This window comes from Scleropages formosus, chromosome 21 (genome assembly GCF_900964775.1).
Source record: "Scleropages formosus chromosome 21, fSclFor1.1, whole genome shotgun sequence".
Lineage (NCBI taxonomy): Eukaryota > Metazoa > Chordata > Actinopteri > Osteoglossiformes > Osteoglossidae > Scleropages > Scleropages formosus.
The window spans coordinates 16,791,390-16,819,108 of NC_041826.1; the positions used below are offsets into that span (position 1 = coordinate 16,791,390).

The 27,719-nt window shown below is 41.6% G+C and overlaps 1 protein-coding gene across 1 annotated transcript; it reads left to right on the forward strand.

Moving 5' to 3' along the window:
- The first annotated feature begins 3,878 nt into the window (after positions 1–3,878).
- On the forward strand, positions 3,879–27,470 carry fgd6 (FYVE, RhoGEF and PH domain containing 6). The gene is made up of 20 exons (XM_018730179.2): positions 3,879–6,184; positions 10,929–11,049; positions 12,151–12,218; positions 12,325–12,355; positions 16,575–16,726; positions 17,523–17,679; positions 18,406–18,493; positions 20,157–20,207; positions 20,589–20,647; positions 20,741–20,812; positions 20,952–21,020; positions 22,861–22,944; positions 23,190–23,269; positions 23,651–23,753; positions 24,009–24,155; positions 24,288–24,390; positions 24,861–24,982; positions 25,073–25,201; positions 25,623–25,771; positions 26,083–27,470. Exons 1-20 carry the CDS (start codon positions 3,879–3,881, stop codon positions 26,117–26,119), a joined length of 4,128 nt encoding a protein of 1,375 aa, XP_018585695.1. The 3' UTR covers positions 26,120–27,470.
- Positions 27,471–27,719: the final 249 nt, after the last annotated feature.

A 27,719-nucleotide genomic window follows, 5' to 3' on the forward strand; every position in this document is an offset into this window, starting at 1 on the left:
ACACTGAACAAGTTAAATCTGCTCTAGATATTAGAGATTTTATACGTTTCCTCCACAAAAAAGACGACAGAAACAACTAGCGACTCCAGTTTTTGACTTGATTTAGCGTTCGTATGAGACAAGTAGTGTGTCATTTGTGAAAATGCCTTGCTTTTCCCACACACAGCCAAATTATTGACGACTCATTAAGACATTAATGATTAATTTGACATTCTCCCCGGCTTTTCCACACAAACATGATGTTAGCAGTAACCAAAAGTTGATTTTTCATAAAAAACACAAGCAGCGGGAGTCCCGTTCGTCCTGGCTGAGACTGAGAGAGAGGTACGCGAAGGAAACAGTTCGGTACAAAACACTGAAACCCGCTCTGAGTCTGTTGTCTTTTAAGTCGACTTCAGAAATAGTTTATCAAAATGTTTTTTAATTAATACAAAGAAAAAATGCAGCGGGCTAAAGTTTCAAGTGAGTGGTGCTCCACTCTGTGTGTGCACTTTTTCTGACCGTCGACTCCTTCTTTGTCAGTCAGTGCACTATGTGTTTAAGAAAACAAAAAAAAGAGAAAACCCAACAAAGGACCAATGTGGGGAAAAAGCGACCGAGGCGTTTTTTTTTTTTTTTTTTTTGTATTATTTTGCAATGGTTTTGAAATAAGTAAGGGTTGTAATGATTGCGCCCTGTTGGTAGCCGGGAAGTGTCGTCCGTTCAAGGCAAGGGACCCTTGCTCTTTGAAGGCGGCGGGGGGGGGACGCGCGGGGGGAGCAGGTAGCTTTTGAACTTCCGCCTTGCACTCAGGTTCGGACCCAGATTCGAGTCCCACATCCTGCTGTAGTACCCGTGACCAAGGTCTCTTATGTACTGTAGAAATGACACTGCTGTATAAATCATGGATGAATCATACTAACTTACTGCAAGTTGATTTTGAGAAGAGCGTCAATTAAGTTTTCAAATGTCTGGCCTCAAGAGCTACGCCGGGAGACACCATGAAGGATTACTTAGAATGAAAATCCTGACTTGTTACGTATAATTATTCAGCCGATTTCTTTGTGCAAATGGACTTATTGTTCGATAATCAACTTTGTTGTGTTTCCCATTCCTGCGGCAAGGTTTTCTTTCTGTGTTGATTCAGCTTCGCTACGTTGACCAAAGGTGTTGCAGCAGGAGTGGGATTCAAACTGTTCACTTTGAGATTACAAGACAACAGGACTAAACAAAACACACACAATTGCTGAAACCGCTTGTCCCAAGCGGGGTCGCGGTGAGCTGGAGCCTAACCCGGCAACACAGGGCATGGGGCTGGAGGGGGGAGGGGACACACCCAGGACGGGATGCCAGTCTGTCACAAGGCACCCCAAGCGGGACTCGAACCCCAGGCCCACCAGAGAGCAGGACCAAACCAAGTCCGCTGCCCCCCCCCCAGCAGAACACTACCTGCTACACCAATATCATATCAAGTATCTATACATATCTCTCAGTTCCATGAGTGAGAAAGGCTACAAAATAGCTCATAAACAATATTATTTTTTATTTAATTTGAAAATTCATTTAGTGATCAGAGGAAATGGCGAAAGGGTGCATCCTTGATTATATTTTCGTAGTAGCATTGTATTTAAAAAAAGTTATAGTTCAAAAAATGTGTGGAAATACATCCACAAACAGCCGCATGTTTTTTTCTGCATCCTACTTGTATTATCTTGCTGATACTAGTCCTCCACAGTGGCCTCAATAATATATCATTTTAATATAAACATATCCACTTGTTTTTGTCTGGTTTTTCTCTCTCTAACACATGGAGTGCTCTTTCAGTTCAGCAGTTGAGTTGACTTGGATATGTTGGATAGATCCTTTTAGTTAGATCAGCCTCCAAGGAGGACTGCTCGCAAGGATTGTGATATTCCCTGTGTTTACACGGGCGTGTGGAACAATGAGCGCACCACTGCACCTTCTTCCTGTGTCTCAGCAACTGGTGATATTTGGCAGAAGTCTTGAGCACAGAGCCTAAGGTAGATTGATTATTTGGGTGTGCCCATGTGGGTGTGTGACTTACATTTCTGATAGTAATGAACATTTTTCTTTACTCTGGTTCCAAGTTAAGTTACATGTTAACGTAAGATGTGTAAGGCTTTGTTTTTGTAAACAGATATATTTTAGCGTTCATTTTGTGATGATACTCTCAAGTTGTTTTCTAACAATACCCATGTCTAATCTATGGTTAATGGTAATGTCTGTACAGTGTGCATCTGTGCTAGCATGGTTTTTGAGCGAAACCACAGCAACACAAAAGAAATTCTGTAATGGTTGCCTGTCTCTTCCCCCCAGTGTGAGTTCTCAAACTCCACAGATGATGAAGCTGCGTAGAACCAAACTTGGCAAAACTGCTCTGTCATTAGAGCACAATTATTTGTTTCCTTTGGAGTGTTCCACATATTATTGTACAGAGGCAATGACAATGATTAGGAGGATGTTTGTATGACAGTTTATCCAAAGAAATTGTTTCTAAAACCATTGACTTCATTGGCTAGATATCAAAGGTCTTGATGTATTTTTTTTTTAATTGTTATGCTGGTGTTACTGTTACTGACAGAGAATTTTCAGAAGACCATGGCATATCATGTGGTTTTAATTCTGTTTAAAAACAAGGAGGCAGAGAAGATTTTTATATTTACTTCCATGTCTGTCCTTTTGTTATCTAAGATCAGCACTGGAAAAGTATGCTGTCATTGTCCACAGAACTTGCTCATATACATTTCTCCAAAGTGACTTCCAATAGATACTATGTAGTCTTATCAGCCCACACACATTATTCACTAAGGTGACTTGCACTGCTAGATACACTACTTACAGTGGATGACTCATCCATACATCAGTGGAACACACACACACTCTCTCGCTCTCTGTCACTCACACACTATGGGTGAACCTGAACAGCATGTCTTCGGGAGGAAACCAGAGCACCCGGAGGAAACCCGCACAGACACGGGGAGAACATGCAAACTTCACACAGACTAAGCGGGTATTAAACCCATGTCCACACACACACACTCTCTCTCTCTCTCACTAGACCCTCAGTGTCTAAAGTAGTTTTTGGAATGTGTTTTTGCACTCAGTCCTCACCATAAAACCCTGTTGTTGCAATTGCACGTTAAATGCATCAGAGGTCTTCAGTTCTTTGTGTGGTTTATTTTGGTTACGCTGAGTTCTAGATAAGGGGGCATGGTGGCATGGTGGGTTTGGCCTGTGCCTGCTCTTTGGTGGGTCTGGGGTTCAAGTCCTGCTTGGGGTGCCTTGTGATGGACTGGCATCCTGTCCTGGGTGTGTCCCCTCCCCCTCTGGCCTTACACCCTGTGCTGCCAGGTTAGGCTCTGGCTCGCCATGACCACTCTTGGGACAGGCGGTTTCGGGCAGTGTGTGTGTGAGTTCTAGGTATACAGAAAAGGCATGATTCAAAGAAATAATATAAAAACTCTAATGCACTTGACTTTTCTGCAGAATAAGTTTTTTTTTTTTTTTTTTTTTTTTTTTTTTTTTTTTTTTTTTTATTTCTTTATTTCATCATCTTTCCATTTCTGCAGCCTGCTCCTACAGTGTAATTTACACTTTGCTCATTCTCAAACTATTTTCTCAACAGTTCAAGTTTTTTTGTATTCTTTACCACTCTGTTGTTTCCCTGGCACCCCTCACTTTATTGGCTTCCTTTTTCAAGACATCTCGTGCTTATTGAATTGACAGGAGTTTAGAAAAGAAATATTTCATACATGTGACAGTCTAATCATGTTAACGTCACCTACCAATTCAGGTGGTACATTGCAGGCATTCTCATTGGGACTCAGATATATGCATTGAGCAAACTTTTTGAAGTTGCTTTACCCTGTTAACATCTCATGTCTCTTTCTACAGGTGTGAAAAAGCCACCAGTGGCCCCCAAACCCAAGCTCATTCAGCCGCTGAAACCTACACCACCCCCTGTTGCTCCCAAGCCAGACATTTTGCTGTCACACCCATCACCAGTGGCAGTGAAAAAAGCCAAGCCAGCAGTCGCACCCAAACCGTGCTTTCCTAAAACCACCACCACTCCAGAATCAAAGTGTGTTGGTCTGAAAGGCGTGGCTCTAAACTTCACTCAAGAGAGGACTGAAAGTTCGGAGGACTTGGGCCTTCTAAATTCCAGAAATGGAATGCTCTCAGAGTTCAGTAAGCCAGACTCTGATTACATAATACGGACTTGCAGCTGTAACCAGGACAACTGTCTACAATGTGAACGCACTGGAAACTGCAAAATAACTGAAACAGATCAGTCTGTAAAACAATGGGAGACTTGTCAGAATGGCAGAACAGAAAAGAATAAAGTGCAGGTGTCACCTGTTCCCAGGTTTCGAAATAAACCTGAGCTTAGCCATGACAAAACTGGCGGAGGCAGTAAGAGCCAGGTGGTCAATGCTGTTTTCATGGAGCAAAAAATAAAGGATGTTTGGGCCCAGGCTGTATCCACTAGTACCTCCCACCTTAAGCAGAGACCTCCGGGAAAGTCCACAGTACAAGCAAAAGCTGCAATACTGGATCAGAACCTGAACGCATTTACAGAAACTATAGATGGCTCCACTGGGAAACAAACACTTACTGAAAGATCCCAAAGTGATGAAACAAATGGTAATGATCACTCTCATGTTGAGCAGCTTCAGGAGACCTTGGGACATGTAGAAATCTCTGTGAGTGCCACAGAGAGTAATGTAGAAAGTGGAAAACTACAACAAAAATCCTCTGTCCCCGCAGCTCCTCAAAAGCCCCTGCCGATTCCAATGCCACGGAAGCCCAGAAAACCTGCATTAGTGAGGCAAGAGGGTATTGATTCAGGTGTCCAGGAGATCAAGGAAAGAACTGAAACAGTTCAAGAAGAGACAAAGGACATTAAAGTCCACTGTGATAGTCCACATCTATCATCCAAGGTGTTGGTACACATGCAGAGTGTCTCGTATTCCAGACGTTCAGATGATAATTGTGAACATTCTCCAAAAACCCAGAGATCTGAGATAATAGAGGATTCTAACTTGCCTCTTCCTCCTCCTCGCCAGGCATCGCTTACACCTGAGCTCGGAAAGATGTCTAACTTGGTACCTGATGAGCAACTATGGGAGGGTGAGGAGAGCCGATGGGGGGAATGTTTTATGGATGAAGATGCAAGGGAGCAGTGTAGTGAATTTGCTCGTTATCCTGTTACTAGGAGTCTTCCCAAAAAGCTCAAGCTGAATTGCAACCTTCAACTCAGCGTGGCAGCTTCTGTGGAGGAAAGGTCTCCGAAGGTTGCCCCAAAAAAGCCACAAAGGCACAGCTTGCCAGCTTCAGGACTGCTGAAGAAGGAGTTCTCCGAAGAGGTTGAAGAGAGCAGCACCAGCCAATGTGGTGTCACATCTCAAGCAACCATAGAGGTTGGTGCACCTTCAGAAGGTTGTAGCCGTATGACCGAGGAAGATACGCCCTTAACAGAGAAGGAGCTGCCAGCACCCCCTGCAGAAAAACTTTCATGGCGATTTACGCGATCCATTGTTCCATTCTTCGGAAAACAGACCTCAAGAAATAACAGCACCGGTGAGGTGCAGAGCAAAGTGCCTGCACCTAACCTGGGGAAGCAGAGAGCGAAGTCCTTCTCCTCAGCAGATTTGGACCGGTCCGATGGGCAGAAGAGAAGCTCATTCAGGAGGATCCTTGAGTTGAAGATGTCTATGAGAATGCTTCCCAAGCTTTTGGCTAAGGGTAGCCAGTCCTTGGACTGCACATCTGTTGAAACTGAGCCATCCATGGATGAGAACTGTGTCAATGTGGATCACAATGGAGCATTTCAGGGCCAACAGGGGCCCAATAGTCAGCATGCCACACCTTTTGGCACACCAGCCAGGGAACGCAAGCTGTCATGTCCGCAGGTCGGCATGGAACAGAATGTAGATGGGGAGGAATTTTTCCCAGGGGTGGAATATGAGAACTTGCCTCTCTATGAGGAGATTCCAGAGTACATGAACTTGCCATTTTTGAATGCAACAGGGGCTCTGAGCACCCAGTCAACTCCATTTGGATGGCAGAACTCATCCAGTATGGAGGGTGGTGAGGAGGAGGGCGATATTTACGAGGAGCAGGAGCCCTACATGCCCCAAGGAAGTTGTACTTCTCGTGGACACCAGCGTGCTCCTTACAAGAGGTAACCATGTTTACAACTATGTCTGATATGTTATCTTTCTGTAGAACTTTCATCCTAAAGGACATTTGGAACACTGTAGTATATGAATCTTCCCCCTCTCCAGGGCTTATGACAAGAAGATGAAAAAAGGGAAGGGAAGCTGGTCAGCTGGCCGGCGGGTGGGGTTGAACTAATACCGCATACTTACAGTAAAGTGTTGAGTGCACAGGACATGATAGATAATGCGCATTATTTCCGTTTTAATTAATATCAGTGACATCTGAGGAATCTGAAACATGTTATGAAGTCAGTGAGTTTCTGTTTCTCTTAATAGGCGTTTGGCTGGCTGTGTGTGGTGCATTCCTTTGACATGTCTTTTGTTTAGCTGCATACCTTGTCTACATTGCTGTTGTAAATAATGCAAGTAGCGATGGCTGAAGTCAAGATTGTTGTTAAACAGGCAGGATATATGCGAAAAGTAATCTTCTTCCATACCTTCAGTTATTGCTACTAACAAAATGCAAATATGAAATGTTGCAAACTGTGTGAAATTTCAGGTTTCAGAACGAGAAGATTATGTCTCTACAAACAGCATCCGCAAGACCCCAATCCATACAACTATCACACATTTTCAGTATAGGGGTATATATAGAGGGTTAAAATTACTTACAATAAAAGTTTTTTTTTTTTTTTTTTTTTTTTTTTTTTTTTTTTTATTAAAACATTTCTATATAATAGTATGTTACAATTGTAACAAATGTAACAATTACTTACAATGTAGGTGACAGTATTACATGTTTTTAAAGAGCTGCACATATTACAATGCAAACTCATGAAAAGATTACTTTGAAAAGTATGTGATCTTGTTTAGTTGCAAGACTGGGCTGTTTCACATTACTTGCAGAACCCCTACTCGTGGACCACCTTGGTGCATTTAAGATGAAGAACCCGTCATGGGCGCTAGCGATGAAAGAAGCATTCATTTCACTGTTGGTCGGCCCTTTTTCCTGTGGGTTATTTTCAGTGGCTGGGGCAGGAAATGTTTGAATAACGCTGGGCTGATGAATTTTAACTTGGAAAATAAACCCCCTGCTTAGGGGTTTTTCTCTTGACCTACCTCTCTCTTCCTCTCTCTTGCTGCCCCAACCCCATACTTTTCTGTCCACCCCCACACTTCACATCCATGTCTTCTGAATGTTTTAGAATTTGAAACTGTGGTTCTTGCTCCATGGGTGTGATGGAAAACACCATCTCACCAGCAGACCTTCTGCTCTCTTTTGTTTTTTGCCTCCCACAATCTACTACACCCCTTCCCCACTGACACTAGCACCAAGGAAGTGCTCTAGCTCAATTATGAACTATTTTGTATTCTTTCTTTCGTTGGTGATCTATATTTCACCCGTTTTACCAGTTTGTTATGCAGCATAGTAGTACTGTTCAGACTAGTGAAGGAGTGCAGCTGGAATAATTGAGTTGTCTCCAGTTTAAATGTAAGAAAAACATTGTCAAACCTGCCAAACAGGAGCATTTACATAGCTGGAAGACAAATTCTCCAAATATTTAAGAGTCAGCTTTTCAGTGTTGCTTTTTGGTGTTAACTTTTCATCTGTGGAAATGTTTTCAGAGTTTGAATATCATTATGTGACTAATGAATAAGTTGTCTTAAAAATGCAGTGTTGAATGGTGTGTTGCATGTGTCAGGCTTTGGGGTGTAGTCATGCAGGCCCTTGGTCAGATGCTGTTTGATTTTTGTCTCCTCAGATGGTGGACTTCTAAGGTTCTAGCTAACAAGAGTCACTCTTCCCCACTCAGTGTAATTTGATTGACCTTAATGTGGTGACAAGCAACTCCAGGTATCTAATTCAGGAGACTATGAAAGGGACTGTGCAGTGTTTCAAATATCTGTATATATTTTGTATTTTTCCCCCAGCCTGTTGTGATTCTATAAGTGGTCAACATTGCATTTGTCAGATGTGCTATGCTGATTAGTCAGATAGAGAATTAAAAGGTGTCGCAACCTGGAGGAGGTCCCAGCAAACAACTAGCAATCTATAGGCATCCGAAAGTTCTGGCACATCATCAGTATCTTCTTGGGGTGACTAATCCTTTTTAAACTTGGAGCATCATTGAAACCAGTCTCACGGCAAATGCAAAACTGGTCTTGAGTTTTAATAGAACTGGTGCTTCCACAGACCAGTCACTTAAATTATGCTTAACCAAAAAATAAATGCATATAATCAGTCAAAGGGTGTTAGATGGACATGCACACATTCATTACTCTGGGTCCTCTCTTGAAGTATTTTCAAGCATTTAGCCAGTGCCAGTTTACATAACAGGCTCTGGGCAGTAAACAAGAAGTGGTTTGTCCTTGTCCCCAATGTGCTGGTATGCTTGCTGAGGCATGGGTTTGGGGAGGCTTACAGGGGGTGCTTTGGCTACAGCACAGATTTCCAGTAAAGGTGATGCAGTTGGCCCCCCTCAGCTGGTGGTTGGGCTCTTCATGACCAGACCCAGTCTGTGGGACTGCAGGAATGCCACTGAGACTGTTAATCAGCAGACATTTTAGTGAGTCCCAACTATTGCAAAGGGGGATAACGAATCATTTTGGTACAGCACGGTGCTCTACAGAGAGGAGAGGAGGTTCACCTTCAGAGGAATGTGGTGCTAATGAGTGGAGGCAGAACACAGTAAGTATCACATTCATACCGTTTAGTGCAGTGTGAGCTCAGAGAGCTCATTAACGGTGTGTTAAGGGTTGTAATCAAGAAGGGGCATGGGTTTTTTATCGGCAGAAAATGACATTAGTAGAAAAATGGCTACACCATACACTGTTGATGTAAAGGGGAACAGTTTTTTCTTTTCTTTTCTTTTTTTTTTTTTTTGTGGATTCCCCTGATCCATGACAAGCAACCTTTGAGATAGACTACTGGGCTGCTGACCAAGGCTAGGTTCCTTGTTTATGTACCTCCTGCAATGTTCTGTGTGTGTTACTGTCCACCAGGCAGAGTTGGGCTGTGAGGAGGTGATTTGGAGGGGAACACGGTAGCCCAGATTTCATCATGGGTCTGTCTTAGTGGGTGGCGCTCTTCTGAAAGCCCTACTTTCAGTTTTCTCAATCTGTTCTTTTGGACCTCGGTCTTGGAGAGCTTCCAGGAGCTTTTGTTTGCGTGGCATCACCGTTTCCTTTTTCCTCCCCTTGATAAGGTGCCAGCTGCATTCTATTCCCTCAGCTTGAAAGCCTTACCAGCGCTTTCTTTCCACTGATTGTTTTGTGGTCTGCACAGCACTTCCAAATCTGGCAGTTTGGTCAATGTGTCCAGGTTGTTAATTTTTCTCAAGATATATTTGGAGGTATTATTTTGATTATTTTTTTTTTTCTGCTGGTTAAAAAAAAAAAAATGATTTATAGGCACGATTTGTAACATTCCATGCAGAATTGGTACTTTTCCCCAAAGGCAGACCAGCCCATCCCAGTTCTGCTCGTCGAAGCATGTAAAGCTGCCGCTGCCAGAAGGCAGCTGGCTGCTGACCAGGCCCGTCTATCTACCTGTCTCATCAGGTAGATGTTTGCATGTTTGTTGACCAGCTCTTAGTTTAATTTTTGTCTTTTCATGTGCTGGCTAAATAATGCTTCAGTCCTATAATGTTGAAGAGATTTGAGAAGAGGCACATTAGTGCTTGGCCTCAGCAGAACATTGTCATTAAGTTGTGTTTGAAGTTTCTAGTACTTTACAGTGTTGAAGGTGCTTCAACCCGTAAAGAGGTCAATTGCTATCCCGTGTTTGACTGCTTTTTATGTTGGAGCTCTTTATGATGTGGAACTCTGTGATGTGCACCACGCAGTGTTTATGGTTGTGGCTTGGTGAATCGTCTGTGGACCAAAAATGGCACTGTTGCAGGACCACTGTTAAACACTGGAGAGCGCAATAGAAGAGAGCATCACAGACAGGATGTGTGTTTTTGTTCAAGGGGTAGCTTTACTGGCACGCTTTGGCTTTTTCCACAGCCATGACTGCCATGCCTTATCTGTTCTAGAGTATTTGGGATGGCTTTGAAGCAAATCTGAATTATATATCTCCCTCTCCGCTGCAGTTAATGTGTAATGTTTTGCCATGGCAACATGGTGAACTTGTTTTTCATTAACTCAGTCCTCCCCTGTTGTAGTCTGGCTGGTCCTTGTTATAAACGGACGTTTCAAATAGGATTTCCCTTTGCCCTCTGACATTTCAGATATCTGTTTTGCTGCAAACATTTTTTGGTTAATCACAGAGGGTATTTCAAATACATTCTTTTAGAAATTACTTTAATATAGAAAATGTCTACTCATCTTCTTTGTCATAATATAGTACTGTTTAGAGTTGGACCTCACAGCAAAGTAGGAAATGCCTTTGGAATTAAATACATGTAGTAAATGAACTTTGGTATTCTGAAGAGTCTGATATTAAGCTTCCTATGTCTTTGCCTGAGAACAGTTGTCTTGAAAAATGTTTTGTATATCACAGTAGATTCATATAAGTATTGTTTGTTTTTTCTTCTGTAAGAATTGTTATGGATTTCAAATGATTGTATATGGAGGTTCAAAATTACTTGTTGGGATTGTTTATACTGTGCGTCTACATGACTGTCACCCTCTAATAGCACCTGTGTGTTTGTGCTTGCATTTATGAATGAATCTGGCTTTTCTGGGCAGCTTTTTTGTAAACGTGCCAGGTGGTTTCTGCAGACGGGCTCACAGCCACTGGGACTTCCTGTTTTCTCTTGTCAGGGCTTCAACGGAGGAGTATGACAGGAACTCTGAGGAAGAGGATGTCCTCGACAGCTCTGATGAGGAGGACAGCAGCTCTGCCTCCAGCAAAGGGGAAGCTGAGCTCTCTGGGGACCGACAGGTACGACAAGGAGAAGGTGGCGGTTACAGGTCCATGTGGGCTGTCGCAGTTTGTAAGCCTGAGATTCCACGGTGTGCCACAGCTTGGCAGGGAGCTGTGTCTACTGATGCCAGTGGTAGAGTTGAAGACTCCTGTAGAAGGAGGGTGGGACAACAATACCGGTGCTGTAGAGGACAAAAAATAATGATGGAGGACAAAGTTCTGCTCTGGCTGCTCCTCCTCCTCCTGCGGAACAGAAATAACCCAGGAATGCCTGTTCGGCACTATTCTCTTTCCTCCACTAATCAGCTGGGCGACAGATGTAGCCCAGTGACCTCCCCCAAACTCCTGCCCCCTTGCCTGTTGTCCCCCGCCAAGTCTATATTGTGGCTAAGGTACAATAAGAGTGTGAAGCTGTGAAATGTTATTCATTGTGCTGTGATTTTATACTTTGTTTTAACATGAAGTATGAAGCATAGAAGGTGGTATGTTACTCTCGAGGAAAGGTTTAGTTGAAACAAATAATGTTAAGACAACTTGTGCATAGAGTGATCCCTTTCAAGATACAGTATTCAGGACCCCTTTCAGGAGTTTTTGTCCCATTTTATTTACCAGTCTTTGCAGTCTCCTTTGTGGTCATGTTACACTCCCCCATTCTCTCCTACACCCACACACAAAGGAAGAGAGCATTTTAAAAGCCAGATGAACTTGAGACCCCTGGGTGAGCAATTTGATATCGCAGTGTGGTGAGACACAGGCAAGGAGCATTATCAGCTCTCAGTCAGCGAGCCCTGTGCCAGGTCAAGGCTATTGCCCATATAAAGACAACAGGGCCTGGTCAGTCTTGTCAAGTGTAGTGAGACAGCGAGGCCAATATGTCTGGTAGGGAAAAGGGCACCTGAGCCACCAGGCACCCTGCCACCTTCACCAGACACACAAGCACACGCATTGTGCACATACATGAAATCTAAGGCTGCAGCTCAGAACCACAGCAGGCAGAGTACCATTTACACTACAGCAGGATGGTTGCCCTTGGTGACTATGTAAGTTTGACACCCTCCTCTTGTTTGTCTATTTCCTGAGATGCAAACCTCACACCATGTTGATGACTCTTTGCACTAGAATGAAGCTGGAGCCAAGAAGACAAAGGTGGTGTATATCGCTAAGGAGATCATGAGCTCAGAGAAAGTGTGAGTAGCCTTTTTTTTTTTTTTTTGGATTCTGAACTTTGAGTAGTCCTGTTTTAAGATGTGTGGACTCGCCATTCATTTGGTCTCTCTCTTCCTCGATTTACAGGTTTGTGGATGTGCTGAAGCTGCTCCACATTGTGAGTAAAATTACTGTTGCTTCATGTGTGTGAAATTTGTTTTTCAGATACATATGAAAACCTTTCATTAATTGCCTTGTGTATTTTTCAGTGAAAAGAGTATAAGTACATGGTTTCTGAAATAAGAAATAATGCAATTCATATTTAATTATAGAACAGACCAAAAACTTTAATTTCAGCCTATAATTACTGGCTACATTTTTTGTATGTGAAACAATGAAGCAAAACAGTAGGTCCAAGCACCCGCTCTAGTGTGTTGCTCATACTGTTGTTTTGTAGTGGCAGATGTCTTAGTTTCATGAAGGATTTGTGGAACTCTGTGGCTTGCTCTGGGCCAGTGAAGTGAAAATGTGTCCTCGGTGATAAGGTGCATATGTATTAATCCATGCACTGGGCATGTACCAAGTGTGTGGGGAGTTGTGATAAGTGTGTGGGATCAGCTGTGCAGTGAGGTCGCTCAGAGTATTTAAACAGGTCTGTAATTAAAACCCCTTTTGGAGTTTGAGTGGCTGCAACTCTTCCTGAAATGATTTACTAGCACCATATGGTCTTCAGAGAGGCCCTTTAACATGCCTTGTTTTGTTTGCCATGCTTGGTTGGTTGGTGGTAGGAGGTGAGAGCGAGGATTTGGTTCCCTCAGGAGGGTGAATGTTCGGCTTGTCGGGTTGTATTACAGAGCTGTGCAATACTTCCTTCCCAGTCCCCGGCTCCAGTAGTTCTGGCCTTCTGCACAAGAACATGGGGAAGGTTTCATCTCAGAGGAAGATTGTGAATGGCTACACAAAACACCTACATGTGCACACTGCAGGGGTGTGGGTTCTGGGAGACTAACTGCACCTGTTTAAGATATCTCTCAGGATTGATGGGGGTGGCTGGCTGGGGCACCCACCGGCTTTGAGCTTTTAGAGCAGCAGACACACGGCACGAGACATCCCCAAAATGGGGCCAAGTTGCATTCTTGCCCATTAGTGGTTGTTGTGCTTCTCAGACAGATGCCTCTTCGGCTGGAGATTTCTTCCTAGGTTGAAAAGGCTTTTTCTCCCTCATCTTGTGGTCTAAAACGCTCGTGCTTGTGATCACCACAACATACAGGCTTTGGTTTCAGCTCTTAGCACAAATGTTAATGAAGTTTGTAATTACCTGATTTTTTTTTTTTCTAATCTTTCTGGTGTTTGTTCGAGAAGGAGTTGATGGCAAACTGTACGTTCCCTGCTGACTACCCTGATTTCTGTGGTTTGTCAGTTCCGTCGTGTTTATGCTCCTTCTTTACACGGTGCTGGTGTGAGGCTAGTGAGTGCAGTCTGCTTCAGTGCCTCTTTCACACAAACACTGCATGTAGAGAAACTGACATTCCCAGCATTTCGCAGTTTGGCCTATTTATACAAGCTCTCTGGCATTGTGGTCAGTGTCCGCCCTGACACTGGAAGGTTGTGGGTGCAACCTTCAGCCAAGCTGCACCAAAATCCTTTTCATCTGATTCATGGAACTGATGTGTTATTTACACATGTTGCTGTTTTGCTCTTTCTCCAACTTCATGCATTCTTTAGGTTGCAGGTTTGTGGTCAGTGCGGTCTCTCTTGTCTTCTCTTGACACCAGAAGGGTGTGGGTTCAATTTTCTGCCAGATCAATCCAGGAATGTAGTGTCCGCTGGCTTCCTTGTTAGTCTTCTGTGTGCAGGCGATGGACAACAATAGAAATTCTATCCAAAGCCTGGGTTTCTCTCAAGAGCAACACTTGTTCTTTAGGTGTCACTGTGTCAGAGACAATGGAGCCTAAAATCTAAAACTGTCCAACTAGGAATCCCATGGCCCCATAGCTGCCTGGTCTGACTTTGAGAATTTCAGGTTTGCCAGTAAACAAGGCCCCTTCGTGTGCGTTTGATTAAGCCTTCAGCTTTTTTCTTGGATCTCCTCTGTTGTTCCTATTGATATTTTCCCCCACACTTGCTATTTTCACTGTTCCTGCTTTCTTGTTTGTAAGGCCTTAGGAATCACTGGTTCTTCAGAAACCACATGAACCCCTTCACTTTGTCACATGTGGTATCCTTTTAAGGGAAAACTAATTGTAGCTCCAGATTGTGGACCATAGAAATAGTTTTCTTGTGAAATATATTTTTCATTCTTCAGCTGTGAACATGGCTTTTTTTTAATTTAAGGTACCGGTCTTTATATTAAAACTTGGTGTGAGAAGTTCCACATGCTATACACCCTATGGGTTTAATATGCCAGAGAGTAAACATACTAGCTCCTTGGTATTCATCCCTGTCTATACATTATTTTACATATTTAATTCATAATGCCTATACAGTTGACTAAATTTAAACCACGTAATGGGTTTAATTTGTTCTGAGGAATCACTGTTAGATTGTGAGGGGATTGAGTTTTGGGTGGGAAATCAGTTCCAGGATGCAAAATGTCACTTGAAATGAAAGTACCAAAATAAGTATTTTATGCATAACAATGATAACCCCAAAATATTTTGTAATATTTCTAGCTAAATTATTTATAGTTTTTTAGTGTTACATTTTCATTCAGTCATTCATTATCAATAACTGATTATCTAGTGCAGAGTTATGGAGGTTTGATGTCTACCCCACAAGCACAAAGTGTGACGCAAGGTGCTCAGTACAATAGACAGACATTTTAATAATTTGGGTTACAAATGCTTATGACATAAGCATTCTTTTAAGGTCATTGTCTGTCCTTCCTGCTGAAAAAATTACACAGACACTATGCTGTCAGTGCCTTTCACTGAGTTGATAAAGCTTTTATTGCAAGATTACGGCTTTATGCTTTTGTAAGACAATTCATGTCATGAAAGCTCTCTAACTTGGTTATTTAAATCACATAATGTTGACATGTCTGTAAGCCGATTGAATGGGGGGAGAAAAGGCCTACACTTTTATTCATTCAGCAGACGCTTTTCTTCAAAGCAATGTACATCTCATAAAAATACAATGTGTATTACATAAACAGAAGGAGACTTGGATGCAGACATGTGATTCTAAAGTACATTTAATTCTAAAGTAATTTTAATAAGGCAATGTGGCAACTTTTCATTGAACTGAACCCTGTTACATGAGGGACTAGCAAGGACTGTTTTGGTAGTTCTGTAGGATACTGAGCAGAAAAGAAGAGGGTTTCTGAGTCAGACCTCATGACCAGGGGCTGCAGATTCTCACAGTCACAGGCTAGCCTAGCTGCTATTTTCACCACTATTCATTATGACATAGAGGAAGTGTTTGGGGACACCTGGTAGTGTAGTGGTTAGAGTTGCTGCCTTCAGATCCAGAGGTTGCAGGTTTGATCCCCACCTCCAGCTGTAGTACCCTTGAGCAAGGCACTTACCCTAAAATTCAGTAAAATTACCCATCTGTTTAAATAGGTAAATAATTATAAGCTTATAACTGTAATAATTGCAATCTTAGCATTGTACATTGCTTTGGAGAAAAGTGTCAGTTAAATGAAAAAATGTAAATGTACCAAATGTTGGACTTTACTGTGGTAATGTACAGTTATGGGACAGCTGATAGCATAGTGGTTAGAGCTGCTGCCTTTGGCCCCAAAGGTTGCAGGTTTGACTCTTACCTCAGGCTGTGGTACCCTTAAGCAAAGTGCTCCAGTAAAGTTACCCAGCTGTATAAATGGATAGGTATTTGTAGGTAGATTAACATTGTAAGTTGCTTTGGAAGTCAGCTTAATGAATAAATGTAAACATTTGAGAGAAAGATATGTGTAGGCAGTAAGATGTGATTGTGTCGGGGGCGGGGAGGGTTTATTGCTGGTTGTGACTATGAGTAGATATAATCAAACTCCTAGTGCTGTTAAACTACTAGTACCACTACTGTGCAGTTAGAGACAGTAAAGCAGAAATATTAGCTTACAGTTTGCGATCAGTCATGTCTGTCATCCGCCGCTGTCTAATCAGAGCATTGCACTGTGACTTTGCCTGCAGTCCCAGCTCTTTTTCATGAAATCCTGCTCCTGCATTATGAAACTCAGAAGCACGTGAATGCAGTTCCACAGCATTCCACTGGGTCAACCACAGACCCCATTAACTGTGAATCACTGTCTCACCAGAATAACCTATATCTGTTTTGTAGATACTAGCAAATCTGTTCTCTTCTGTTAAGGATGAGGTAGAACGCTAATATTTTACCTTTCCTGTCCCCAAGGCTGCATTTGTGTATGTTTAACTGGCCAATGTTTCCTGTGGCAGGACTTCCGGGATGCTGTGGCCAAGGCTTCTCGGCAGAGTGGTAAGCCTGTGGTGGAGGAGCGAGTGCTCAACCAGATCCTGTACTACCTGCCCCAGCTATACGAGCTGAATCGGGACCTGCTGAGAGAGCTGGAGGAGAGAGTGGCTCGCTGGTACCGCACCATTCATGCGCTAGTAACATAGTACTAACTCATCATTAGTCAAGCTGGACTGTTTTGGCTTTTCATGGGCTCAACCTGTAACTATTAACTCAATTACTTATGTCATTGTAACATTAAAAATTGTTTTATTTGTGCTGTGTATTAAAACAGTGACTGATGAAGGGATAACAATGAGGGATTCAACATGGGGAAGGGGCAGGTCCTCTCTGGTGTCAGTCTTGCATGCCCTCGTACTCCTGGGGAAGGTTTAAGGAAAGGGTTAGGGCTCTGTCTCCCTAACCTCTTCTGTTTGTGCTACCGCATGCTGCCATGCATGTGTGTGCGTGCTGCATCATATAAACATGAATACCCTTACACTGTCCTAAATAAAACTTGTCTTGGTATCAAGTGAAGATCATCTAGAGTCAAGCATTTGTTTGTAACACTGCACAGCATTTAATTGCCATGCATAAAAAGAAATATTTTGGTATTTTAAGCAATTTTTGACATTTTTCATCTGGGAGTTGATTGCAAGAAATGTCAGTTCCCTCACACCAGGAATTCACCCAACTTGGTGACTTCATGGACCAAATTAACACATATAAGTGAGAGATAGGTTCATATCCATTGCTGCATTATTCACATAGGAAAGTCTTATATTTTTAATGAGTGTTGCTTTTCAGCTAAACATATTCTTAAACGCACTGTGTTGTTGCTGTATATAGATCAATTTTTTGGCCATGACCAAGGTGTCCCAGGCCCTACTTGCTCTTCCTCACCTGCCCTTGCTATTCCTCTCACCTGCCAGGAGTGACCACCAGCGACTGGCTGACATCTTTGTGAAGAAGGGGCCGTACCTGAAGATGTACTCCACCTACATCCGTGAGTTTGACAGGAACGTGGCCCTGCTGGACGAACAGTGCCGGAAGAACCCTGTGTTTGCTACTGTTGTTCGAGACTTTGAGGTAACCAGGCCAGACTCAACAGTTCCTTCCAGCAGTCCAAAACTTTGAGCCTATGCCTGCACAGTGTTTTCTTTTTTTCATTCTTGAATGCATAAGGATATGGGACTGACAATACTGTCTGTGTGTGTGTGTATAAGAGAGAGAGGCCTGTGGTGTGCGCAAAATAACTGCACAGTGTAATATACTGTGTGTACTCCATTGACAGTCATCTGTGTGTGCCTGACAGAATATGATGTGTGATTATGCTTGTGTGAGTGTGACAGTGCTTGGTGTGTGATTGCGGTATGAGGTGATGGTGAGTATTCAAAGTATGTACATGAGTGTTTTGTGTCTATGCAATGCATGTCAATGTGAGTGAAGGAACTTCCCCTAGCTGTGTCATACTCCTAATACAGACATAACTGTGGCCAAGGCAAGACTGAGAAATTAAAAATAACTCAAACTTGCAATCTGCCCACGTGTTCGTAGCAAACTTACAAAAAGAGTTCTCTGTATTACTCAACCAAATTGACTAAGCTTACAGCAATAGTGGGAATTTGCCATATTTGAGGAGGTTCTACATTGAGACATGTTGCATACTGATGGATTTTTGTTGTCATTGAAATTATAAATTTAAATGAACAGTTTTCATCTAGTGTACACATCAATATTCAGAATAAGCAAACGCGCTGTACACTGTGCACGTCTTTACGTGTAGTGATGTCACTCTGTGTCTGTTTTTCATAGATGAGCCCGCGCTGTGCCAACCTGGCTCTGAAGCACTACCTGCTAAAGCCAGTTCAGAGGATTCCACAGTATCAGCTGTTGCTTACAGGTACACACTAGCACCCATCCCAAGTGCAAATGGCACCTGGAAATCCATTTAATGGTTAAAAGGAGTACAGTCTGGCAAAATTTTGATGGTTTCATACTTCTCACCTCTCATTCACTGTAGTTAGTTGCTGAAAAACAGCCCAGCTTCTGGTAAATCCTCTGAAAGGGTGTTTAAACACACACAGAGGCAAATGTGGATAGCACAGTGGTTAGAGTCATTGCTTTACAGTGTGATGTTTTCTGGTTCAGATCCCACTCCTGTTGTAGTACCCTTCATCAGGTTGGTTACTCTGAAATGATAGTGAAAATATCCCACCATATAAATAAATGTAGCATTCTTCATACCTTGTTGTTCTAACTGTGCAAGTCACCTTGGACAAAGGCATCAGTGTTAATGATATAAACAAGAGCATGCTGTTTATGGCAGCGATGCAAGAACTAATCTCTGGATTGTGTGTATGTGTGTCTGAGACTGAGGAATTCAGTGCTGTTTTGGAGGTTAATCTTCTCTACACCTGTAGGAGTAGGATTGAGCTGCAGCTGAAGGGTGGCATAAGCATATCTCAGATGAGTTTTATTGGAGCTGGAAACCATAGAGGCACAGTGAGACGAACCCCTCTGAAGGAGCTGTGAGAGGACACTGGCAGCAGAAGGCAGACCTGCAGCGGTTTGCCAGCTCACTGTGCACCACACAGGCCCTCTTTCACCTCAGCTGCTCCCCTGGCAAACTGACAGCTCAATTTCCAATGGCGCGCAGGATGGAACGCGCTCACCTTGTCCTCTCCGTTGGTGCTATGTGGTCCTTAAAAAAACTTGTGCATTTTGAGTTGTTAACTTGCAGGCCCATCGACAGGAATGTGTGTGTAATTGCTTTATTTTCAGAAGGTGACATAACGTCCTAGCCTCTGTTTGGGTCGGCTCAAGGGTAGCTCCTGTCCAGGTGGAAAACTTTTCCAACTCCTCCTTTCAGCCCAGAGGCTTTTTCCTGTCAGCATCTATAGAGTGTTACTTAGTCTGTCATGCTCCTCTATTTCCCTCTATTAGTGTTTTCCAAATTGTCAAAGATTTCTCAGTTTATGTTGGGAAAAAAGCAAGGAGATTCACACAGATCTACAAAGCAACATATCAGCAAATATAGATCACATGTATACAAGTCTGAAAATGCCTTGTTGGACCTTTTTTTCCCCCCCCCCTTTAAGTGATGTAGCATGTTGTTCATCCAAATAATAATGCACAGAGAACATGCAATGCTCCAAGTCATCATAATAGACCATCACCATGGATTATGATGCCATCTAGTGGTTAACCATCTAAACTGTGTGTGTGTGTGTGTGTGTGTGTGTGTGTGTGTGTGTGTGTGTGTGTGTGTGTGTGTGTTACCTCATGTATAGGCTAATCTGATCTGGAGTTATGGTATGATGCAAATCTGATTTTTTCTTAAAAGACAAACACTACAATGAGTAGATCTCATTGAACTTTGTGAACAGATTTGTACAGGAATGTTTCTTACAAAAACATTTACATTCTCAGATTCACCATTGCATGTGTTCTAGTTGTGGCCTTGTTAGGCTTATTTTTCCATCTAAATTTTGCTTGAAAAATAAACAATACTTAAATTATCATTTTTATATTTAATTATTTTAAACTCTATTCTTTCTTTGCAGATTATTTGAAGAATCTTACTGAAGACTCATCTGATTATAAAGACACACAGGGTAAAAAAAAAAAAAGACTGCAGATTTTTTCCATATTTGTTTCCTGTTTACCTGTATTGTCTTGAAAAGCATAATGTGTAAATTTTTGTTCAAGTACAATTTTCTCTTTCTGTATGTCCACGTGTTTTAAAATGACATTTGACCTTCACGTAGTTGGCAGTTAACATCTCATAGTTTTCTTATGTTAACAATTGAAGCATGAAAATCCTATATACTTATAATTAATGTGTCTTGGTGGTTTATGGTCTGGGTGAATGTGATAACGCACATGAGAATAATTTTTCCACAGTAGACAACTTTGGGACATGTCACTGGTGGCTAATATGTGTTTGTGGCTTATGTATGCATTAATTATGGTTTTGTCTTTGTCTATTCACACAGCTGCCCTTGGCATTGTGAAAGAGGTGGCCAATCATGCCAACGACATCATGAAACAAGGGGTAAGATTGTACATTTCTTCTTTTCTCATTTCCCAAAGTCTTGGAGATAAACCGAATAAGCTCACTGAGATGCTTTTTGTTCTTGTTGCTCAGGACAACTTCCAGAAGTTGATGCAGATCCAATACAGCCTGAATGGCCATCATGAGATAGTCCAGCCTGGAAGGGTGAGTGCCTTTCCTCCTTGTTTCTCCACTAGGCCTCCTGTCGCTTTGCTTAAAATCTCAGCCCACATGATTTGTTATAGTTAGATGTCAAGGCTTGCATGGTGGTGTACTGAATACTGTCGTTCTGTGCCTCCCCCAGGTGTTTCTAAAGGAGGGCACTCTGATGAAGCTGTCCCGTAAGGTCATGCAGCCACGGATGTTCTTCCTGGTAAACCCTCTCACCATCTATCCTAAAATGTTACCTCTAGAACCAAGGATGAGGGTCTAAGAATGCTCATTGAAAAAAAGATCATATTTACTTCCAGATCTTTTTACTTGTCACTGGTCCATGCAGTTTGCTGTTGAAGGCAATTAATATATAATGTCAGGGATTAATGTTGCTGAGCTGGCTCATCACTTTACCAACACAATTGAAGCTGGAAGTCTGTCTACTTTTTTGTCATTTTTACCTTTAAGTCACAATCGGTAAAAGCATAATACAAATTTTGCTTGATTTATTCACGTTAGATTTTGTTTTTTAATGTGATAAGTGATAAATAATTATTGTATTACTTTCAGACATTAACTTAAATTACAGAAAATGTAAACTGCATAATATCCAATGCTTGCTTTTCAATCCCAGTTGCTGAACAGTTTTTGACAAGCATATCCACTGTTTGTGCAGATAAAAATGGTCCAAAAACAATCTATAAAAGCTTAACACAGATTTCTCTGGATTTCTTTATGGGTAAGCTTCAAGAGTCAGTATTAATAAAATATTATATAAAACCTTTAAATATTTTTAAAAACACTTAGGAACACCGGACAGGAGCTATAACCATTTTGGAAGCGAGATAAATTACAGGCAGCACCTGGATTATGAACGAGTTCCATTCCTAAATTGGATTTCTACATAAATCAGAACAGTTAGGTACGGTTCATGTCTAATGTCAGTTAGTCAAATGTTTGTCTTTGTATATAGTATATAATGTACCTTTCTATGCATAAAAAACAAACGCTTCCAGATACATTTAACATAATACAGTAATAATAGTACAATGTAATGATAATAGTAACAGTAATATAGGTGATTCCCATCTTACGATGGGGTTATGTTCCACGAAACCCATTTTAAGTCAGATATCGTAAAAAAAAAAAAATCAAAATTTGAAGTACGGTTTCTACTGAATGTCTATTGCCAGCTCAGTGGGTCGGTCGATGCACAAATGTAGTTTTTGGGGAGAATCCGATGTCGTAGTCGAGGAGGTGATGCAAGTGTCGGGAGGAGCCTTGGACATCAGGAGCGGGAACAAGAGTTTGAGGAGAATGAGAGACTTGGAAGAATGGGTAGGTTGTCATGGGCTCGTTCAAGAGCGCTGGTTTCCCAAATGAGATTCCGCAACCAGGGTGTGCAGGTGCGGCTTCTTTATACCCTGCTGCTGTGATTTCGGGCAGGTGTGGACGTTCAGGGAGAGGTTGTGGGCGTGACAATCCAACTGAAAAGAACAAATTCTTTGTCCTACCTCTGGCTCACAAGCCGATGTACCGCTGTAGACTCGCAATGTCTTCATGCGCATTGCAAAGTACCACTCGTTTGTTATTACAAGTAATTGTATGTAACTCAAATTTTTTAATCTAGTAGGCTTTATGGGGGGGAGGGGGGTCATTCATAAGTTCTGGCTGTACACAAGTCGGACGTTCGTAACCCAGGTACTGCCTGTAATCTGGTTGCGTACTTCTGTTCTCACTGAGTGTATATTACTTCAGAAATGCAGGTCACTTTTACTCTGCAGATGTCAGAAGCATTAAAAGATAAATTGGTGAGGAAAATACACTTTAAATCGGTAAATGCATCTCTGAAGTTTAACACGATTCGTCAGCACACGTGTGTGTGTGTGTGTGTGTGTGTGTGTGTGTATATATACACACACATTCACACAAACAAGAAATCTGAGAAAGTATAACTATAATCCACAGACCTAAATAACTGCGCATACAGATTTTAGTTCAGTTTCACCCACTATGTGTCTCATGCATGTTTTACTAAATGATTTGTTTGACTCTTCCAGTTTAACGACACCATCCTGTACACCACACCAGTCCAGTCTGGCCAGTATAAACTCAACAACATGCTGTCTTTGGCAGGAATGAAAGTGAGTGCTTTGAGTTTTTTAAAACTAAATAGTTCCATAATTTTTTTTTGGGGGGGGCACCTGTATGATGGTTACAGATAGTTTGTGGTTTTGGGTTTTAATGTCCCTTGTTAAAGAACCTTTGCAGAAGAAACTGCTGATGAAAGAAAAAGAAAATTGTACTACTTCAAGGTAGAGTAACTTTTGATGTGGACTTAATGTGGGTTAAAGTGTGTGAGATGTTGGTTGTGCTTTGCTTCTCACAGGTGAGCAAACCCAGCCAGGAAGCCTATCAAAATGAGCTGAACATTGAGAGTGTGGAGCGTTCTTTCATCCTCTCTGCCAGGTAAAGCCTTGCCCCTTGTTCAGCCCTTCCTTCATTCTAACTTGCCCTCACCTCCATACATAGTGCATAATACTTTGCCTCCTAGGGATGATACCTTGTTTGCAAGTTTGTGGTAAAACTGGCATGTATAATTTTCCCAACATACTGTAAATGAAACTATCTGTAGTTGTCTAGAGTTTTTCGATCCTTACTTTGTGGAATTATAACTGACAACTCAAATTTTTCAGATTAGGGCATGGTTTTTAATTGTAGTTTTGTTGATGATTGAAGTCTTGCTATATTTATAATTTACAAATGGTAGTAGATCTGTTTAGATGTAGATCTGTTTGGGCTTGGCTTTAGTCAGAACTGGCCTTGACAAAGTCAGACTGTGGTCCACAGCTCTGCTACAGAGCGAGATGAATGGCTGGAGGCCATCTCGAAGGCCATTGAAGATCATACCAGGAAGAAGATCACCTTCATCTCCAGCAAAAGCCTAGATGAGGTATGCTTCAGATACTCCATTGTATCTCTATGCATCTCTGTTTGTAGGACAGTGATATTCCCATGTAGAACAGGTTGAAAAATAAAATGCATTAAAACACATTAGTCAGCCATTTGTTTTGCCAGTTATGTTGAATTAAAATACAGAGAATAATAGTGTGTATGACTGTAGGGACAGAAAAACAAGTGTTTTATCTAACAGTTAGTTCTGATGGCTACTTGTTCCGCTGGACTCCTTCCGCTTTCATTCCTGCAGCCAGATGGGGCGAGTGTGGATGCAGGGGCTCCCCTAGGATCCAAGGCACCCATTTGGATCCCAGACCTGCGGGCCACCATGTGTATGATTTGTACATGCGAGTTCACACTCACCTGGAGGAGACACCACTGCCGTGCCTGTGGGAAGGTAAGAGGTCTAGAGGTGGAGTAGATGTAACAGACACTAAAGACTAAATTACTCAGTGATTAAAGTCCACAGAACTACATTTATGACTTACCTCAATATCCTGAACTGACCACATTTTATATGTCTGTTTAGGTGGTTTGCCAGGCCTGCTCCTCCAACAAGCACTATCTGGAGTACCTGAAGAATCGACTAGCCAGGGTGTGTGACCACTGCTTTGCCAAGCTGCAGGAAAAAGGTAGGAGTCCCTTAATGCTGCCAGCTTAAGATCTGTTTAATGTGTAGTATGTAAAATGTCATAAAAGTGGCAAGTCCACCTCAGGGTCTTGTTGGTTCAGAACATATCCCAAAAGCCTAGGGCATGTGGCATGTTACACCCTGGACAGGACACACACACGGACACTGAGGTCAGTTCAGTCACCAATTCACTTGAAATGTATGCGGGTTGACTTATAGGATATGCAAACTCACACAGACAAAACCTGATACAAAAACACATCTGAACCCAGAGCAGAAGCACTGTGGCTACCGCCACATTTCAGTATACCAAACACTGGTTATTAATTAAGAATTGCGATTAATTACAGTTTGTTGTCATTTTTCATAATGTACAAAATTTTATACAGCCATTTTGCAATGTAATGGAATTCGTAGTAACACCACTTAATTTGTGCTGCTGTTAATCCAGTCATGTTCCACCACCTCTAGGTGACTCAGCCACACCTGCTACCCCTTCACCAAGTGGGAAGTCCTCCACTGGGGCATTCACATCAGTCCTCAATAGCATACCATCCAGGAAGCAGAAGAAGATTCCTGCTGCCCTGAAAGAGGTGACTGACCTCTTACACTGCAGTATAAATGTTAGTAAACAAAGGAGCTGTGCTGTAAAACTGTCTTTCAAATTGATGGTTGTTTCCTAGGTGTCAGCAAACACAGAGAACTCTTCAATGAGTGGCTACTTGCTAAGATCAAAGGGCAACAAGAAGCCATGGAAGAGGCTTTGGTTTGTCATCAAGAACAAAGTTTTATATACTTATGCAGCCAGTGAGGTAAGCCTGCCTTTTTACTGAGGATAAATTTTTTCAGGCCATAGAATACTCAAGTTTAATGGTTTTTAAATTGGAGTTTGGCAACCTTTTATGAGGGACAAGAGTTATTATAAAGTATGTAATAGTTTGTCTCCCTTGTAACAAAGTTCATACCTGTTGCTTGTAGTCTATTAATAACATTAATGCACACAGATGCGCATACCAGAAAGGGTCTTGCTCTTGCACCACTGATCGAAACATTCAAATCTAAAATTTTACTGCGATATTAATGTATTGCTGTAAAACTGAAAACTATGGAAATTATCCTTAAATTTAGTTTGCTACTTAAAAACAACAAGAAATGCTTTTAGAAGGTAGCCCATTGCACTGGCTATGGGTTACATAATATTGAATGAGGTTTTGACAATCTGTCTTTCCCCAGGATGTGGCAGCACTAGAGAGCCAGCCCCTGCTTGGCTTCTTCCTGAGAGAAGAACGCTCTGGAGCTGCTCAGAAGCTGCAGTTCAAGCTGTACCACAAAAACACACTGTACTACATCTTCAAAGCAGATGACGTCCAGACAGCCCAGAAGTATGTACTGAATACTAGGTATTCATGCACCTCTAGTGGGATGCTCAGATGCTGTACTGGCATAGGCACAGCTGGTAGCACTATCTAACATTGTAAGTCACCTTGGATAAAGGCATCAGCTAAAAAAAAAAGTAACGGCTGTTTTATTCTACCAGTACACAATTGTAAGTCCTTTAGCACAAAACTTATGTTAAAGTTAGGAAAACTTGTACCTATATTATATAATACTCATGTTCATGGTTTTTCTTCAGTCTTCTAGATTAAGCACATTTTCATTAATTTGTGTCCATTTTGTGTCTTTTGAACAACAGATGGATAGAAGCATTCCAGGATGCCATGATTCTTTAATTTTCACATCTCAGCTGTGTCAACAAGGCAAACTATGACAAGAAGATGAAGACATTCAATTGCTGTAGACATCCTTTTACTGGTATTGATGACCTCTACTTCCCCACCTCCACAGAGCTACAACTTACTGGAGAATGTCAGTGTTTTCAAAACGGGAGGCAGAGATGTCAACTTCATGGAAAATGCTCTGGAATTCTGCTATAAGTACAGTATGGAGCATAAATGAATCAAATCACTCTCAGCACAAGAGCATAGCAATGAAGAGCATACCTTATCCAGAGGTGCCCAACATGTATTGGTGCTACAAGTTGTATGTGTATTTAACTTTCTTTTTAAAATATGAGTTCTGCCAGTAATTTCCTCCTCCTAAATGGATCCAGTGTTTGAGGCTGATAAAGAGATTACGTTTGTTCTCCTGAAAAAAAAAAAAGGGTGGTCGAGGTGAAGGCATAGTATATTACAAGTGTGGGTCAAAGGTCAAGTTCAAAGCACGTGTGCGGAAGTGTTGTGGAGTTAATGGTGTGCAGCTGTGTGTGCCTCGAATAGCGAGCAAGAGATAAAACACATCATGGAGAAGTTTTTTGTCTACTAACCCGGTTCTGCTGAGCACTGACTTTTTTTACAGACCTTTAACAATGGACAGTACAGACTGGCAGGAAATAACTGTTCTACTCTGAAGCCTTAAATGAAACATGACCGAAGGGTTCATGAATTTTAACACACTTTAGTGAAAGTCCATTTTGAATATTTTATGGGGTCTGTTTCAGGACTTTTAACTATATAATGCACCATACTGGAAAAACTGGAAATAGTTGTGTATGTATATATAATTTCACATGTAATATAAATATATTTAAGATATTGTAGGTAATGTTAAATAGGCTTCTACAAGATGTGGTGGTGGGGAAAAAAAATTACAAAAATCCGTTGAGCTCACTTTAGTGGATCTACATGCACTAATATTTTAACACTGGTGACACTTGCAATGTTCTACAGTGTTAATGTGAAAAAACCCTGGTATGTTGAGGTATACTTCACAGTACACCAGCCCATAGAAAGAATACTGTCCAAATAGCTAGAATTCAAATTGTGAAACTGGACTTATGTTGAGATTTGTCTCAGCTGTGTATGAAACTCATGACACTCTTGGCCAAGTAGGCATTATGACACCAGGGGTTTATTTAAAATCTGTGTAGCCAACTATGAAAGAGAACACCTTTTAACTGTATAAATGTGATATGGATTACATATTTATTTTAGATTTTAGGGATGTTGTAATGCCTTTTGTTTTAAAGCACAGTTAAAGCAATGCCTTGCTCAGTACACACACTAATATATATATATATATATATATATATATATATATATATATATATAGTGTGTGTGTGTGTGATTAAAGACTGGGCTGGAGCCTGTTATGAGGGATGTTATTTAGAATTTAAATCAGTTCAGAAACTATTTTGTAAAAGGTAACAGTTCCATTCCAGCATCTTACACCTAGTATTCTGACTTCAATAATTGGAGAAGGTGTATCATAATGTAATTGTAATGATTTAATCTACATTTTTCATCATAAGACCATAACTGAAATGGTATGATG

Excerpts from the sequence above, each read along its gene's own strand:
- fgd6 (XM_018730179.2), top strand. The coding sequence starts at position 3,879 with ATGTCTCTTTCTACAGGTGTGAAAAAGCCACCAGTGGCCCCCAAACCC. Across the intron at positions 23,754-24,008 it reads CCAGCAAAAGCCTAGATGAG|CCAGATGGGGCGAGTGTGGA; the intron begins GTATGCTTCAGA and ends TCATTCCTGCAG. Across the intron at positions 24,391-24,860 it reads TGCCAAGCTGCAGGAAAAAG|GTGACTCAGCCACACCTGCT; the intron begins GTAGGAGTCCCT and ends CACCACCTCTAG.